This window comes from Lycium ferocissimum, chromosome 10 (assembly GCF_029784015.1).
Source record: "Lycium ferocissimum isolate CSIRO_LF1 chromosome 10, AGI_CSIRO_Lferr_CH_V1, whole genome shotgun sequence".
Lineage (NCBI taxonomy): Eukaryota > Viridiplantae > Streptophyta > Magnoliopsida > Solanales > Solanaceae > Lycium > Lycium ferocissimum.
Window position 1 is genome coordinate 22358973 of NC_081351.1, and position 14381 is coordinate 22373353.

At 35.2% G+C, this 14381-nt stretch overlaps 1 protein-coding gene and 3 pseudogenes across 4 annotated transcripts; all 4 read left to right on the forward strand.

The window, feature by feature from the left end:
• Positions 1–433: 433 nt before the first annotated feature.
• LOC132032838 (uncharacterized) lies at positions 434–4283 on the forward strand. Of its 4 annotated transcripts, none has more exons than XM_059422602.1 (3): positions 434–1540; positions 2041–2237; positions 3387–4127. In XM_059422602.1, exons 1-3 carry the CDS (start codon positions 1202–1204, stop codon positions 3499–3501), a joined length of 651 nt encoding a protein of 216 aa, XP_059278585.1. In that variant the 5' UTR covers positions 434–1201; the 3' UTR covers positions 3502–4127. The 4 variants fall into 4 exon arrangements, with proteins under 4 accessions (XP_059278585.1, XP_059278584.1, XP_059278586.1 ...); XM_059422601.1 differs by having other exon boundaries at positions 436–1554; positions 2043–2237; positions 3387–4120; XM_059422603.1 differs by having other exon boundaries at positions 437–1554; positions 2043–2237; positions 3527–4118.
• On the forward strand, positions 4195–5425 carry LOC132034716 (putative pentatricopeptide repeat-containing protein At1g10330; annotated as a pseudogene).
• Positions 5426–7372: 1947 nt separating this feature from the next.
• Positions 7373–11213, forward strand: LOC132034717 (putative pentatricopeptide repeat-containing protein At1g10330; annotated as a pseudogene).
• Positions 9947–14381, forward strand: part of LOC132034718 (putative pentatricopeptide repeat-containing protein At1g10330) — a 12953-nt pseudogene continuing 8518 nt past the window's right edge.

Below are 14381 nucleotides of genomic sequence, written 5' to 3' on the forward strand. Positions count from 1 at the left end.
TATTTGGGATTCTGTTTTGACACTCTATTGCATTTGATCAAATCCTTTGTCTTACTCGATCGTCATATGTTTTAATTTTATAGGGGACAAACTTCACATAAAAGAAAGGTTGGGGGACCAATTCTGTTTTAATTTTAATTGGGCACGCACAGATTACCATCAGTGAATGGTGAAGCCCTAATTGAGCCATTCATCACTAAAACCAGTAAAGCTAAAAGCATATTAGAGAAACTCCATTTGGTTAAAATTCAAGAATTTGCAGCTTAAAGGTAAGTATTGTTTTTCGTTGTTCCATATCTCTACGTACAAAGTGAAAAGCCTGAATCTTGATACTTCAAAATTTGGAACTTTTTGCTTTGCTGGGGTTTCTGTTTTGACCCTTTTGGATTTCTTTGCTAATTTGATGTTTCACAAACAAAAATAGCTGATTTGTCATGGGGTAAGTTTATTCTTTGAGCCCATTTTGAAAAATTCTGGTTGCTAAAGTTTGAGACTTGTTTTCTCGAGGATTATGGTTTTATCCTTTTTGCATTTGATGAAGTTTTATGGCTTAATATGCTTGTCTTGTTTGCTTATTTCATGTTTCACAGCAAAAATAGCTAATTATGTCATGAAAAGTGGTTGTATAAAGTTTTCTTAGCATTTTGAGATTTTCTGATTCTTTGTTAAAGTTTGAAACTTTTTGGTTTGTTGGGATTCTGTTTTGACACCCTATTGTATTTGTTGAAGTCCTATGTCTTACATGATAGTCATATGTTTATTTTTATGTTTGGTAGTGATATGACAGAAACTGGAGACTATCCTGCTTGAGATTTACCTATGTAGGTGGTTTTCATTTTTTGCTGACATATTTAGATAAAGCTATTGTTCCAACGACCAAACAATTTGCATTATCCTGGTTTTGTGGTACTGGTTGTTGATTTGTATCCTGTATCTAGAATATGGTTTTGTTCCAAGATCATGAAGCTTGAGATGTTTTTACAAAATTTTAATCCTGTATTTGAAGATGCTTGGTTAATCATCATGCTATTTTGACCTTTCTGATGGATTGTGATTTTAGTACATTCAGCCTTCATAAGTAACTTCCGTTAAATTCATTTTATTTCTTGATCAGGTTTTTAGTTCAAATCCCAGACACTGCTTGATCAGGTTTTTAGTTTTCTAGATTGTTACCCTTCTCCCAAAAAAAGAAAAAGAAGGGATGGGAACTGAAGATAAAAGACTATTTTGTTTCTGCCATTGGGGCGGAAAGAGCAAAGTGCTTCCAGATGGATCCACTTCGTATGTGGGAGGTATTACCGATCAGATTATTGTGAAGACAGGCATAAAGTACAATGATTTTGTGAATGCAGTTTTCGACCGATTAGGGATTGATCCTTCAGATAAAGTCTTGCAGTTTACACTGAAGTTTGATAAGACTCAATTGATACGACTGAGAGACCAAGAAGGTGTCGATACTTTGTTGCAATTTAATGACGGTTTTGCCCATGTTTATGCATCAAGTTCGGAGAAGGAGCCTAATTCTGCAGTTGCTCCTAATATGGCTACCACTAGGTAATGGTCGTTTTATAAGGGTCCACAAGTTCTTATTATGGTAATTTTTTTGGAGAAATGACAAAAATGGTCTCTTATGTTTGAGGGTGGGTTCAAAGTAGTCCCTTAAGTATGCACTTAACAGTTTTGGTCCTTTAAGTTTGCCAAAAGTTAACACTTTTAATCTCCATCAAATATTTATCGAACTCTGTCAAATCTAGAAAATAGCACTCTAGAAATACAAAAATTGTACCTCTAAATGTAAGTCACCACTAATTTCCTTTTTTTCTCATAGTTCCTGTCAAATCTAACGGACAGAGTTCGGTAAATATTTGACGGAGACTACAAATGTTAACTTTTGGCGAACTTGAAGGATCAAAACTGTTAACTTCATACTTAAGGGACTATTTTAAACCTACCCTCAAACATAAGGGACCATTTTTGTCATTTTCTCATTTTTTTGAATTCCTAGAGTTTGATTGTAAATAATGTTGTATGTTCTATCACAGGGTTTCAACCACTGAGGTCGAAGCAGTCTCTCTCGGAAGTGCTGAGGAAGAACAAGTGAGTGCCGATACTCCAATTCCTGCACCTTCACACCAATGGATCACTGATGGAACTCCAGATGCTGCTGCCAACTGGAGTGAATTACTTGTTGGGGAAGGACAAGCTTTCGAGAACGCTGATGCTTTTAGGAAGAACAAGTGAGTGCTGATATTCTTTGAACCCATTTTGAAAAATTCTGGTTGCTGAAGTTTGAGACTTTTTTGTTTTATGAAATTTTATGGCTTAAGATGCTTATCTTGTTTTCTATTTCATTTTTCTAGCAAAATTAGCTAATAATATACTGGGTATGTTGTTTTTATTGAGAAATTCTGATTGTTAAGGTTTGGAACTTTTTGTTTTCTTGAGGATTATGTTTTCTTTATCCTTTTGCATTTGATTAGATTCTATGGTTTAATATGCTTGTCTTGTTTGCTAATTTCATGTTTCATAGCAAAAATAGCTAATAATATCGCGAAAGGTGGTTGTATAAAGTTTCTTTTGAACCCATTTTGAAAATTTCTGATTCTTTGTTAAAGTTTGAAACTTTTTGGTTTGTTGGGGATTCTGTTTTGACACCCTATTGCATTTGATGAAGTCCTTTGTCTTACACAACCATCATATGTTTTAATTTACGTTTCATAATGATATGACCAAGACTGGGGACTATTCTGCTTGATATATACCTATGTAGGTGGTTTTTGTTTTTTACTGGCTCACTTTAGGGTGTGTTTGGTATGAAGGAAAATGTTTTCTTGGGAAAACAAGTAGGTTTATTATTTATTTTCTCGTGTTTGGTAAGTAAGCAAAAAAGTATTATCCCAAGAATACTTATATGTGATCTAGCAAAACACTATGGGGGTGGGGTGGAGAGTGGGTGTTCGGGGGTGGCGGAGGGTAGGATGGTCAAGGGGTGGGGGTTGGGGGCGTTGGATGGGTGGGGAGGAGACAATGAGCTTAGAATGTCATTTTGCACAACCAAACATGGGAAAATTGGAAAACATTTTGTGGAAAATGTCTTCTTCCATACCAAACACACCCTTAGATAATGCTTTTGTTCCTATACAGAAAGAAATTCATTATCGTGTTTTTTCGTCACTGGTTGTTGATTCCTATCCTGTATTTAGAATTTGGTGTTTTTCCAAGATCATGAAGCTTGATATGCCTTTATTTAAAGGAAAAACTGCTTTTAATCCTTTATGTGAAGGTGCTTAGTTAATCCTCGTGCTATTGTGACCTTTCCTATGGATAGCGATTTTACTTTTCTTTCATAAGTAACTTCCGTTAAATTCATTTTATTTCTTGATCAGGTTTTTCATTTTCAAGATTGTTTCCCTTCTCACAAACAAAAAAGAAAGAAAGAAAGAGAGAGTTTGTTGCCCTTTTTGGCTTTGTGGTCATGTACTAGTTCATGATGGGAACTGAAGATAACACGTGTCTTTATTAATAGGGTAACGAACACTTCTGAAACATGAAAAACTATGAAAGATAAAGGCTTATATTTGCATCGCCAACAACTTATTAGACTTGAAACCTGCATTTCCAAAAATGAAGAATTAAGGAAGAGCTGAATGAGATAATAAATACTTGTAAAGAAAATATTCTGAAAGATAAAATGGATAGATTATAAAACATCTATGACCCTTTTCATAGAAAAATAAATCAATGGTTTATGTTTAGTCGTGGCTTCAATAATTCACCGAAAAAGATTTAGGAAAATGCTTTCTGGAGACTAAAGCATATGTTAGTTGATAGTATAACAAGAAATGATCAAATGAAATGCTAATAGCTAAGTCAAACCAAAAAAATCTACGTAGAGATCAAGTTGAATACCTGGTCACTCTAACTTTTCTGTGCTTTTGCGTTCACGTAATTTTTCTGTGTTCCAAGTTGAATACCTGGTCAAACCACGATTAAGTGCTAACACTTTAAGTACAAACACATTTCATGCATCTATTGGCTTGGTATAATCATCGGCCACGGATAAGTTTTTCAGTTCTCTTTTGTTTTGTGAGACAGTGAAAAATGTCTTTGACTGCTTATTAATTACTTCTCCACGATCTTAGGTGCTGACAATGTTTAATCTGTTGGAATGCCGAACCTGAAAAAACCTGAACATATGCTTCAACTTCTGCCTATTTGGCTTCATATATAGGCAAGAACCTTCACTGTCAAGTCTTGAGAAGAGGGGTCTTGAGTGACCCATATGTGTGTACTTCTTTTATCGGGATGTATTCGCACGAGGCTGAACTCGGGAGTGCACGCAAGGTGTTTGATGAAATTCCTGAACCGTGTGTTGTTTCGTATAATGCGATGCTTGATGCTTGTGGGAAAAATGGAGGTATGGGTTTGGGGTTCTTGATATTTTCTCGCATGCCGTATAGAGATGTTTATTCATGGACTAGTATGATTCATGGGTACATGAAGAACCGGTGCTCTGAGGTTGCTGTTAAGTTTTTCGAGAAAATGATGGTGCACGAGGATGTGAAGTGCGGTTTACCAAATGAGGCTACTTTTGTTAGTGTTCTTTCTTCTTTCACGATCTTCGATGTTGGTGTGGCATTATATCTAGGCAGGCAAGTACATGCTTACATCATCAAGAATGAGGAGGACCTGAGTGTCTTTCATGACGACTGCATTGATCGCGTTTTACTGGAAGATGGGTTGTTTGGTGTATGCTTCAAAGGTATTTGATGTGATGGTTAGCAGGAAGGTTTGTGCTTGGAATGCTATGATTTCTTCCCTAGCTTTGAATGGTAGAGAGAAGCAGGCATTAACGATGTATGAGAAGATGAGAGCAAAGGGGATGCAACCAAATGAGATTACTTTCGTGGCAGTTCTATCAGCTTGTGCGCGTGCCAAGCTTGTCGATTTGGGTTTTAAATTGTTTGAAACAATGTCACATGAATTTGGACTTGTACAAAAGATGGAACATTATGGTTGTGTGGTTGATCTTTTAGGGCTAGCTGGGCTACTGCAGGAAGCATACGACTTCATAAAAAAGATGCCTTTTGAAGCTGATGCCACTGTGTTGGGTGCTCTGATGGGTGCTTGTAGACTTCATGGAGCTATTGAGTTGGGAAATGAAGTAGCACAACTATTGCTTAAGTCGCAACCGAATCATTCTGGGCGATATGTGCAACTCTCAAGCATTTATGCTGCTGCCTTGAGAAAAGCAATGTTAGATGATGGAATACACAAGGTTCCAGCCCACAGTTTTATTTAGTAGGGCTGATAACTGCAGCAGCTTTTATTTGCAAAATTGTCAATGAGCCTGCTTGGTGATGAAATCTCGACTCATCAAAATCAGCTAAAAAATGATACTGCATATGGTTTTTGCACAGAGATTGAAGCAAGCATATGGGTTGTGGCCCGTTTGCAGAGATTGAAGCACTGCATATGGGTTTTGCACATATGGGTATGTTGTTGTGTTGTTATTGCAGTCTTACAGATAAACATTCATCAATTTTTTATTTTGAATTGGTCTGTGAGCTCAAGCTAACATAGCTAGACAGATCAAGGAGATGAATTTTTTTTTGTGAGAATTCACGGCAAACCTGGTTCCAAAGTCTGTTTGATGAGGTATTTCTTTTTGTTTTCTACTTTTGTTTTTCTGCATCTTTTTCTTTGCCCCGGAATTTTGAAATTGTGGAGCAGTTTGCTAATTGATTAATCTGAACAATATTGATCACGATAAACATCATTTAAAGACAAACGGTTCTGTTTGTATCCTTCTTGATTGAAGTGTCAAATCCACATGGCTTTCAGTCACTAGCAATTCTATCACTCAATTGTGTGTTCATGTCTATCTCAATTAAGGCCTTAAACATTACTCCTGATCCCAGATTTTGCAGGTGTCTTTATGCAAGTTATTGTTTAAATGGAAGATCCTTTTTTGATGCCTCACTGCTTTTGTAGTAGTCAATCGAAAATAGTGAAAAGAAATACCAAGAGTTTCACGTTGTTCACAAGTCAATGTACAAGTCTTTGTGTAGATAATAGAATTCTCAAATAAAATCTACCAACAAACAAAACTTTATCACTGCATATTACAGTGTTCATCTTTGACTGCTTATTAATTACTTCTCCGTGATCTTAGGTGCTGACAATGTTTAATCTGTTGGAATGTCGAACCCAAAAAACCTGAACATTACATCAAACACAAAAACCACATCAAAGTTCCCTGTCACTACTCTAATGCATCTTTTGCTATTCATCTTCAATCCTTATCAATCACAACTTTGCTTTTGCCAATTATTTCATATCTTTGATCAAATCTAACTTTCTTGGATATATAGATTTTTCTTTTGGGTTTGTTTCCATGGTTTATTGGTATTTTTCCATGAAGATTAAATGTTTTTTGAACTGTCCATAGCGAAGGAGAGAACATATGGTGAAAAAAAGGGTGCCCTAGTTTCTCCATTTTGTCTTCGATCTTCGATTTCTTTCAACTTTTGAATTAGGTTTTTCATGAAGCAAGAAAACGACATAAATGGAAGTCTCTAAAAGAAATCGATGGAATAAAAAGTACAGAGCCATTTTCCGTTGCTGCTATGATGTTGCCTACATCTAAGAGAGAAGAAAGGTGGACTGAGAAAGGAAATACATTTAAAAGTAGAAAATAATTATGATTACAGTACAAATAAGATTATAATTGTCTTTACTGTTTTTTAATTATAATGACAATTTGTTAAACTTAAAATATATTTAATTTTACCTCTAAAATTACTTGATAGTACTAACAGTGCACCAAATTTAGACTCAGAAAGTGTAAAATATTTACCAAACTATTTATTAGTTTTGACAGAAAATGAAAAAAAAAAAAAGATTTAACTATAAACACCAAGAAAGTCCCATCAAATTCTAGAATATGTAACACGAAAAATTACACTAGACACTAAAAAGATATTAAAAAAAATAGAGAAATTACACCTCAAAAAGCTACACAAAACTATAGAAACAAATAAAAAATAGTAGAAACTACAAATATTGTACCTCTTAAGGTAAAAATACATAAATAAATTAAAAATAGTAGAAACTATAAATATTGTACCTCTAAATGTGAGTTCTTGCTAATTTCCTATTTCCATAATTTACGTCAAACCTAACAGACAAAGTTCCGTAAATATTTGACGGAGACTAAAAGTGTTAACTTTTGGCAAACTTAAAGGACAAAAACTGTTAAGTGCATACTTAAGATACTATTTTGAAGCTACCTCAAACATAAGGGACCATTTGGCTTCATATATAGGCAAGAACCTTCACCGTCAAGTCTTGAGATTTGCACATGGGTTAACTCGGGAGTGCACACACGGTGTTTGATGAAATTCCTGAACCGAGTGTTGTATCGTATAATGCGATGCTTGATGCTTGTGGTAAAAACAGGGATATGGGTTTGGCGTTTTTGATGTTTTCTCGGATGCCGTATAGAGATGTTTATTCGTGGACTAGTATGATTCATGGGTACATGAAGAAAGGGTGCTCTGAGGTTGCTATTAATTATTTTTCGAGAAAATGATGGTACACGAGGATGTGAAGCACGTTTTATTGAAGCCGAATGAGGCTACTTTTGTTAGTGTTCTTTCTTCTTGCAGTTTTTGGATGTTGGTGTGGCGTTATATCTAGGGAGGCAAGTACATGCTTACATGGTAAAGAATGAGGAATACTTGAGTGTCTTCATGACGACCGCATTGATCGCGTTTTATGGAAAGATGGGTTGTTTGGTATATGTTTCGAAGGTATTTGATCCGATGGTTATCAAGTAGATTTGGGCTTAGAATGCTATGATTTCTTCCCTAGCTTTGAATGGTATAGTGAAGGAGGCATTAACGATGTATGGGAAGATGAGAGCAAAGGGGATGCAACCAAATGAGATTACTTTCGTGGCAGTTCTATCAGCTTGTGTGCGTGCCAAGCTTGTTGATTTGGGTTTTAAATTGTTTGAAACACTGTCACATGAATTTGGACTTGTACATAAAATGGAACATTATGGTTGTGTCGTTGATCTCGTAGGTAGAGCTGGGCTACTACAGGAAGCATACGATATTATAAAGAAGATGCCTTTTGAAGCTGATCCCACTGTGTTGGGTGCTCTGATGGGTGCTTGTAGACTTCATGGAGCTATTGAGTTGGGAAATGAAGTATCACAGCTATTGCTTAAGTCTCAACCGAACCATTCTGGGTATATGTGCAACTCTCAAGCATTTATGCTGGGTAGAGAGGTGGGACCACGCTGCTGCCTTGAGAAAAGCAATTTTAGATGATGGAATACACAAGGTTCCAGCCCACAGTCTTATTTAGTAGAGTTGATAACTGCAGCAGCTTTAATTTGTAAAACTGTCAATGAAATCTGCCTGCTTGGTGATAAAATCTGGACTCATCAAACAGATCAAGGAGATGATACATTTTTGTGAAAATGCACGGCAAACCTGCTTCCCAAGTCTGTTTGGCGAGGTATTTCCTTTTGTTTTCTGCTTTCATAATTTTTTTCTTTGCCCTGAAATTTTTAAGTTATGAAGTGGTTTGCTAATTAATTAATCTGAAGAATGGTTGATCATGATGAACATCATTTAAGGGCAAGCGGTTCTGCTTGTATCCTTCCTAAGTGAAGTGTCAAATCCACATGGATTTCAGTCACTAGCAATTCTATCACTCAATTGTGTGTTCATGTCTATCTCAATTAAGGCCTTAAACATTACTCCCGATCCCAGATTCTGCAGGTGTCTTTATGCAAGTTATTGTTTAAATGGAAGATCCTTTTTTGATGTCTCACTGCATTTGTAGTAGTCAATCGAAAATAGTGAAAAGAAATACCAAGAGTTTCACGTTGTTCACAAGTCAATGTACAAGTCTTTGTGCAGATAATAGAATTCTCACATTAAAATCTACTAGCAAATAAAACTTTATCACTGCATATTACAGTGTTCATGTAAATTTGATTTCATCTGGATCACAATGTTTTATGCGCGGATTGTACCTCAAGTCTCCTCTCCTAATCACAAGATATACTGAAGGTATAACAATAGTAAATACGCATTTCGAAGATTAATTACATAGTATAATTCAATATTAGTGGCTCTCTCTCTGATTTTTAAAATTCGTGAATATTTTGTCTCTCCTTCTTCAATTTGATAACTTTCAAGGTCCATTGCTAGGTAATCTTTCTTTTTGCAAAAATTTTCTGTTTACAGCATTCGTATTTTTCCATTCTATATAATAGTTAAAACATTTTTGTATCATCAATTGTTTTCTTCTTGTTTTTTTTTTCCCTTCCAACTGTGAAAAGATGGATGATTTTGTCGGATCTTGTTCAAAAGAATGACAACAAAATCTACTTATAACCATAGAAGGGATATCACTAGTAGAAACTGGAAAATTTCTATATATTTCTCTGAAGAGATTTAAAGACTAATCCACAGTCAGCTTATAACTGAACCGTGCTAGCATTTGTAATGCGAAAAAAAAAATGAAGGGTTGGACTGAGTTGGACCATTGAACTTTATAGAAGAGAAGTTTGCTAATTCCTTAACAAAATTGGCTTGTGAAAGAGAAGTTATTAAGGCTAATTTTGTGCAATTTCAGGAGTGGCTTCAGAAGAATGGTCCATTCGATGCTGTTGTGGACCATGCAAATGTCTGCCTTATCACTCAACGAAATTTCATCTTTCAGCTCAGATCTGTTTGTCAAATAATTAAGACATATGAGTGAATCAAAGAAGTTATTTTGCACAAAAATAGCGCATCTGGTGGTCTGGCTCAACATCCTAAGAACAAGAAGTTGTTAGAAAGCTGGAAAATAGCGAGTGCACTTTACTGCGTTTTTGTTTAGCAAGTTCGTCAGAGGGAGAAACAGAGAAAAATTATCTGCAAACATGTTGGTTTATCGGGATCTTCTCTCAGATTCATTTCCCTACACAGAACTTGAGAATGGAGTGCTCTGTAAGTACAAGGGTCGTTAATTAAGGGAGCCATTGATGTAAATATCAGGGGCGAGTCCATCTGCTGAAGGTGCGAATGAGGATGTCTTTATGCAAGTTATTGTTTAATGGAAGATCCTTTTTTGACGCCTTTCCTTAACGCGCAGTCACTGCTTTTGTAGTAGTCAATTGAATATAGTGAAAAGAAATACCAAGAGTTCTATGTTGTTTCACAAGTCAATGTACAATTGAAAAAATGGACTTAAAAAGTATTAGTGACTCTCTCTGATTTTGAAAACTTGTAAATATGTCGTCTCTCCATCTTCCATTTGATAACTTTCAGTGTCCATGGCTCGGTTATCCTTCTGCTTGAAAAAATCATTTCCGTTTAAATGATTTGTATTTTTCCATTCTATAGAGTAATTACTAGTACCAGTACTTTTTTTATCATCTTGAATATCAATTTTTTTTGTCCAGATGTGAAAAGATGGATGATTGCATTGGATCTTTCCAAAAGATTGACACCAAAAACTACTTGTCACCATAGAAGTGACATTACTGGTAAAATTTACTTTCCTTCTACTTTATGATACGTACTAGCATTTGAAATGCCCAAAAAATATGAAGGGTTGGACTGAGTTGGACTATTGAACTTATTAAACAGAGAAGTTTGCTAATTCCTTAGCAAAATTGGCTTGTGAAAAGAGAAGTTATTAAGACTAATTTTGTGCAATTTCAGGAGTGAATGCATGCATGGTCCTTTCGATGCAGTGGTGGATGACGCAAACCATACCACTCAACGGGAAAAAAAGACTTGATGACGGCTGCACATACTCAAAGGGTTCTTTAGCTGGCACTTAGACTGCTACTACTATGAAAAAAGTCAATAGAATGCGATAGGGGAGGAAAAAAGGCTCGACTAAGGTCTCTTGAAGTCTTTGTAGCTGTTCCTGGACTTTGGCTAGGTCCACCAGAAAGAAAAGTTGTTGGCAAAAGCGTGGCTTAGGTGTGACAGGTATTCAGTTGCCACCAGCTCTTAAGCACACCCATTGGCATGGGATCGGAAGACTTCCAGTTTCGTAAATGTGTCCATAACTATTTTAATTTCTCACAGCTCAGATCTCTTGTCAATAAATTAAGACAGATGAGTGAATCGAAGCAGTTATTTTGCACAAAAATTGTGCAACTGTTGGTCCTGTCAACATCCTAATAACAAGAAGTTGTTAGAAAACTGGAAAAAAGCGGGTTCTCACTTACCCCCAGCGTGACTCAAACCTTCAGCCTACCGGTTGATGGTAGAGGTGCTTAACCACTTGAGCTACCCTTGCTTGTCAAGATGGAGGTGTTGATGATCAAGCCGTCAAGGTTGTTGATAATGGTGAAAACACGATGATTTTTGCCTTTTGATACTAGTCTGAAGTTCAATTCCTTTCAATACTAGTCGTCTGAAGTTCAATTTTGTACTGCAACTTTAATAGCAGCTTGGGTTTGCGTGCTGTATGTGGATTGGTTGAAGAATTAACATGTATACTTATGATGTTAGCCAATTATTTTTCATTTGTTACTTTGGCGACTAGTCATAGAGTTGTGACAAAGTTTTGCTTCCGCTATCGACTGACCGTCCTATTAGCAGTGCTATACTAGATTGGCACCAACGTTCGTGTTGTTATGGAGCAATTTTTCATTACAGAAAGAAAAAAATGATGATTGGACTTGTTCCAATAATTCACCTCCTCTACTTTTCTTTTCACTTACACGATCATTTCATTTTCAACTCATTTTACATCTCTTGATCCCATTTCCAACAATAATATTTCCTTTATTTCCCTTTCCACATCTTCTCTTCTGGTATCATTTTTTTTTTTTGAGACAATCGGGAGATCCAGAATTTTAAGTTTATGAATTATGAGTTCCGATAACGACCTCAAGTTAATACTATATAAATCTTTAGGTATACAATTAAATATTTATAGATATTCAGAAAATTTCTTAATATATATACATGGTTCGGGTAGAAGCTACTGAGTTCACGTAAACCCAGAGCGAATGCTATAAATCCGTCCCTGAGTATAGATTAGTTGTATGAATAATATAAACTAATTGTGCTTGATGCAAACTTGAACTCAAGTGCATTGAACTAGCAGAAATATTCAAAAAGCAGGACATGTTGAACAAAAGAAGAAATGGAGTTGTTAGTTTTGAATTTGTTTCATTTTTTTGCACGGATTGCCCTTCTTTTGGGGTGAGCATATTTGAATTTTTTTTCATTATTTGTTTTTTCATTTGAAAGCTATTAAGAAATTGGATACAAGGTTCCGGGTTCGAACCCCCTCGATGCATAAAATAAAAAAATAATTTCGCAAAATATAGGGGAGAGCGTATGCGATCCAAGATACAATCTAGGAAAAGAAGTATTAATCATCACTTTGCCTTGAGACATTTTTTTTTTTTTTTTTTTTTTTTTCAAGGCACAGTTTTAGTTATGCATACTTTTGGTTATGCCTTAATTAAAAGTATGCCCATAAGGCATAGTTCCTTATAGAAAATATTTTGCCCCAATTGAAACTAAATTATGCCTCGAGGAAAGTGAAACTTAGCCCCAAAGGGGGGCAGATTCATTAGAAAACTTGAGACATTTTTTTTTTTTTTTTAGAGATTTTTCAAGGCACACTTTTAGTTAAGGCATACTTTTGGTTATACCTTAATTAAAAGTTAAATAAGGCATAATTCCTGAAAAGTTTTGCCCCATTTAGAAAACTAAATTATGTCTTGAAAAAGTTAGAGCATAACTTTAGTTTTCATTAAGTTATACCATAAGAATACTTAAGCCTTGAGACATTTTTTTTTTTTAAACTTTTCAAGGCACACTTTTAGTTAAGGCATACTTTTGGTTATACCTAATTAAAATTACTTGAGGCATAATTCCTTAAGGAAAAGTTTTGCCCCATAAGGCAAAACTAAATTATGCCTCGAGAAAGAATCCAACTCCGCATAACTTTAGTTTTTTCTTTAAGGAAGTTATGCAGACTTTACCTTGAGACATTTTTTTTTTTTTGAAACTTTTCAAGGCACACTTTTAGTTAAGTAATACTTTTATTATACCTTAATTAAAAGTCCATAAGGCATAGTTCCTTAAGGAAAGTTTTGCTCCATAAGGCATAACTAAACTATGTCTTCAATGAAGAATGCCCCCTCCGATAACTTTAGTTTTTCCTTGGGCGAAGCGGAGGGCGTACACTCCTTAAATTATTTCTTTATTTTATGCTTGAGAGGGGGTTCGAACCCAAAACCTCGTGATCCAATTAAGAAACTTAAAGACCACAAATATGAGGATAAATTTAAAGACCGCAATATTAGAAATAACCAAAAAGACTGAAGTCGGCATCAAATTTAAAGACCACCCCAAAAACAATATTACATGCGAATTGCCCAATTTGTTTCATGATCAAGTGAAAGTGGCAGCCCAAAAAGAGCATATTTGATGTTTTTTCTTAACGAACCATTTGAAAGTTATTAAGAAATTGGAAAATACAAAAAATAGAGGGACGCACCTTCTATTCTTTTTACAGGAAAAATTAGACAAAATATAGACAAGTGCAATTTCCGACTCACGTGGAGTGACGACTATTTAGTAATAGAAGTATTAATCATCACGATATGATTTTTTCTCTTTTTGATTTCCGCCAGAGCTGAGTTTTGAACGACACTCAAAATTTAGCCCAGATAGTAATAGAACATATTTTTTCTTTGGAATTGATCCAGCGTATCAATGCCTTGCATTGAAACTTAGCCCCAAATTTATTCATCAGAAAACTTGAACATTCCTATGCATAGAGATTTATCAGTCTTGAGCTACTTTCTTGATTGCCTCAAGATTGTGGGTTAAATGCTCAAATGTTTTCACGTTTAGAAGTTATATGCTTGAACTTTAGAGGAATCTTTATCCATTAAGTTAATACCATAAGAATATTTAAGCCAATTAATAGGTAAGCGTTTAGCTTGCTATTGAAATTACTTGACGTTATTAAGAAAAAAGATAAGATAACTTCATAAATTTTAAACTGAAACGCTTGCTATTGAAATTACTTGAGCATATCCTTTTATAACAACATATCCTTTTATTAACATTCAGAGTCTTATTTGGGCACCGAAGCAACCTATTTCCAAATCCCCTAAATTTTTTCTGCTACCGATCATGTTGTCCTCATATTACATGCTGATACTAATATTCACACATAAAGAAGAAATAAAAACAAAGACTACATGAATGACAACACCATGAAGGGGGTTAAAGTAGTTTGGAAAAGAAACAAAAGCTTCATGCCTAAATTTTTATACTTATATCAAACAGTGTGTGTATCCAATTTGATCAAATGCTTGAACTCTAAGA

Excerpts from the sequence above, each read along its gene's own strand:
- LOC132032838 (XM_059422601.1), top strand. The coding sequence starts at position 1,202 with ATGGGAACTGAAGATAAAAGACTATTTTGTTTCTGCCATTGGGGCGGA. Across the intron at positions 1,555-2,042 it reads CCTAATATGGCTACCACTAG|GGTTTCAACCACTGAGGTCG; the intron begins GTAATGGTCGTT and ends GTTCTATCACAG. Across the intron at positions 2,238-3,386 it reads GATGCTTTTAGGAAGAACAA|GTTTTTCATTTTCAAGATTG; the intron begins GTGAGTGCTGAT and ends TTTCTTGATCAG.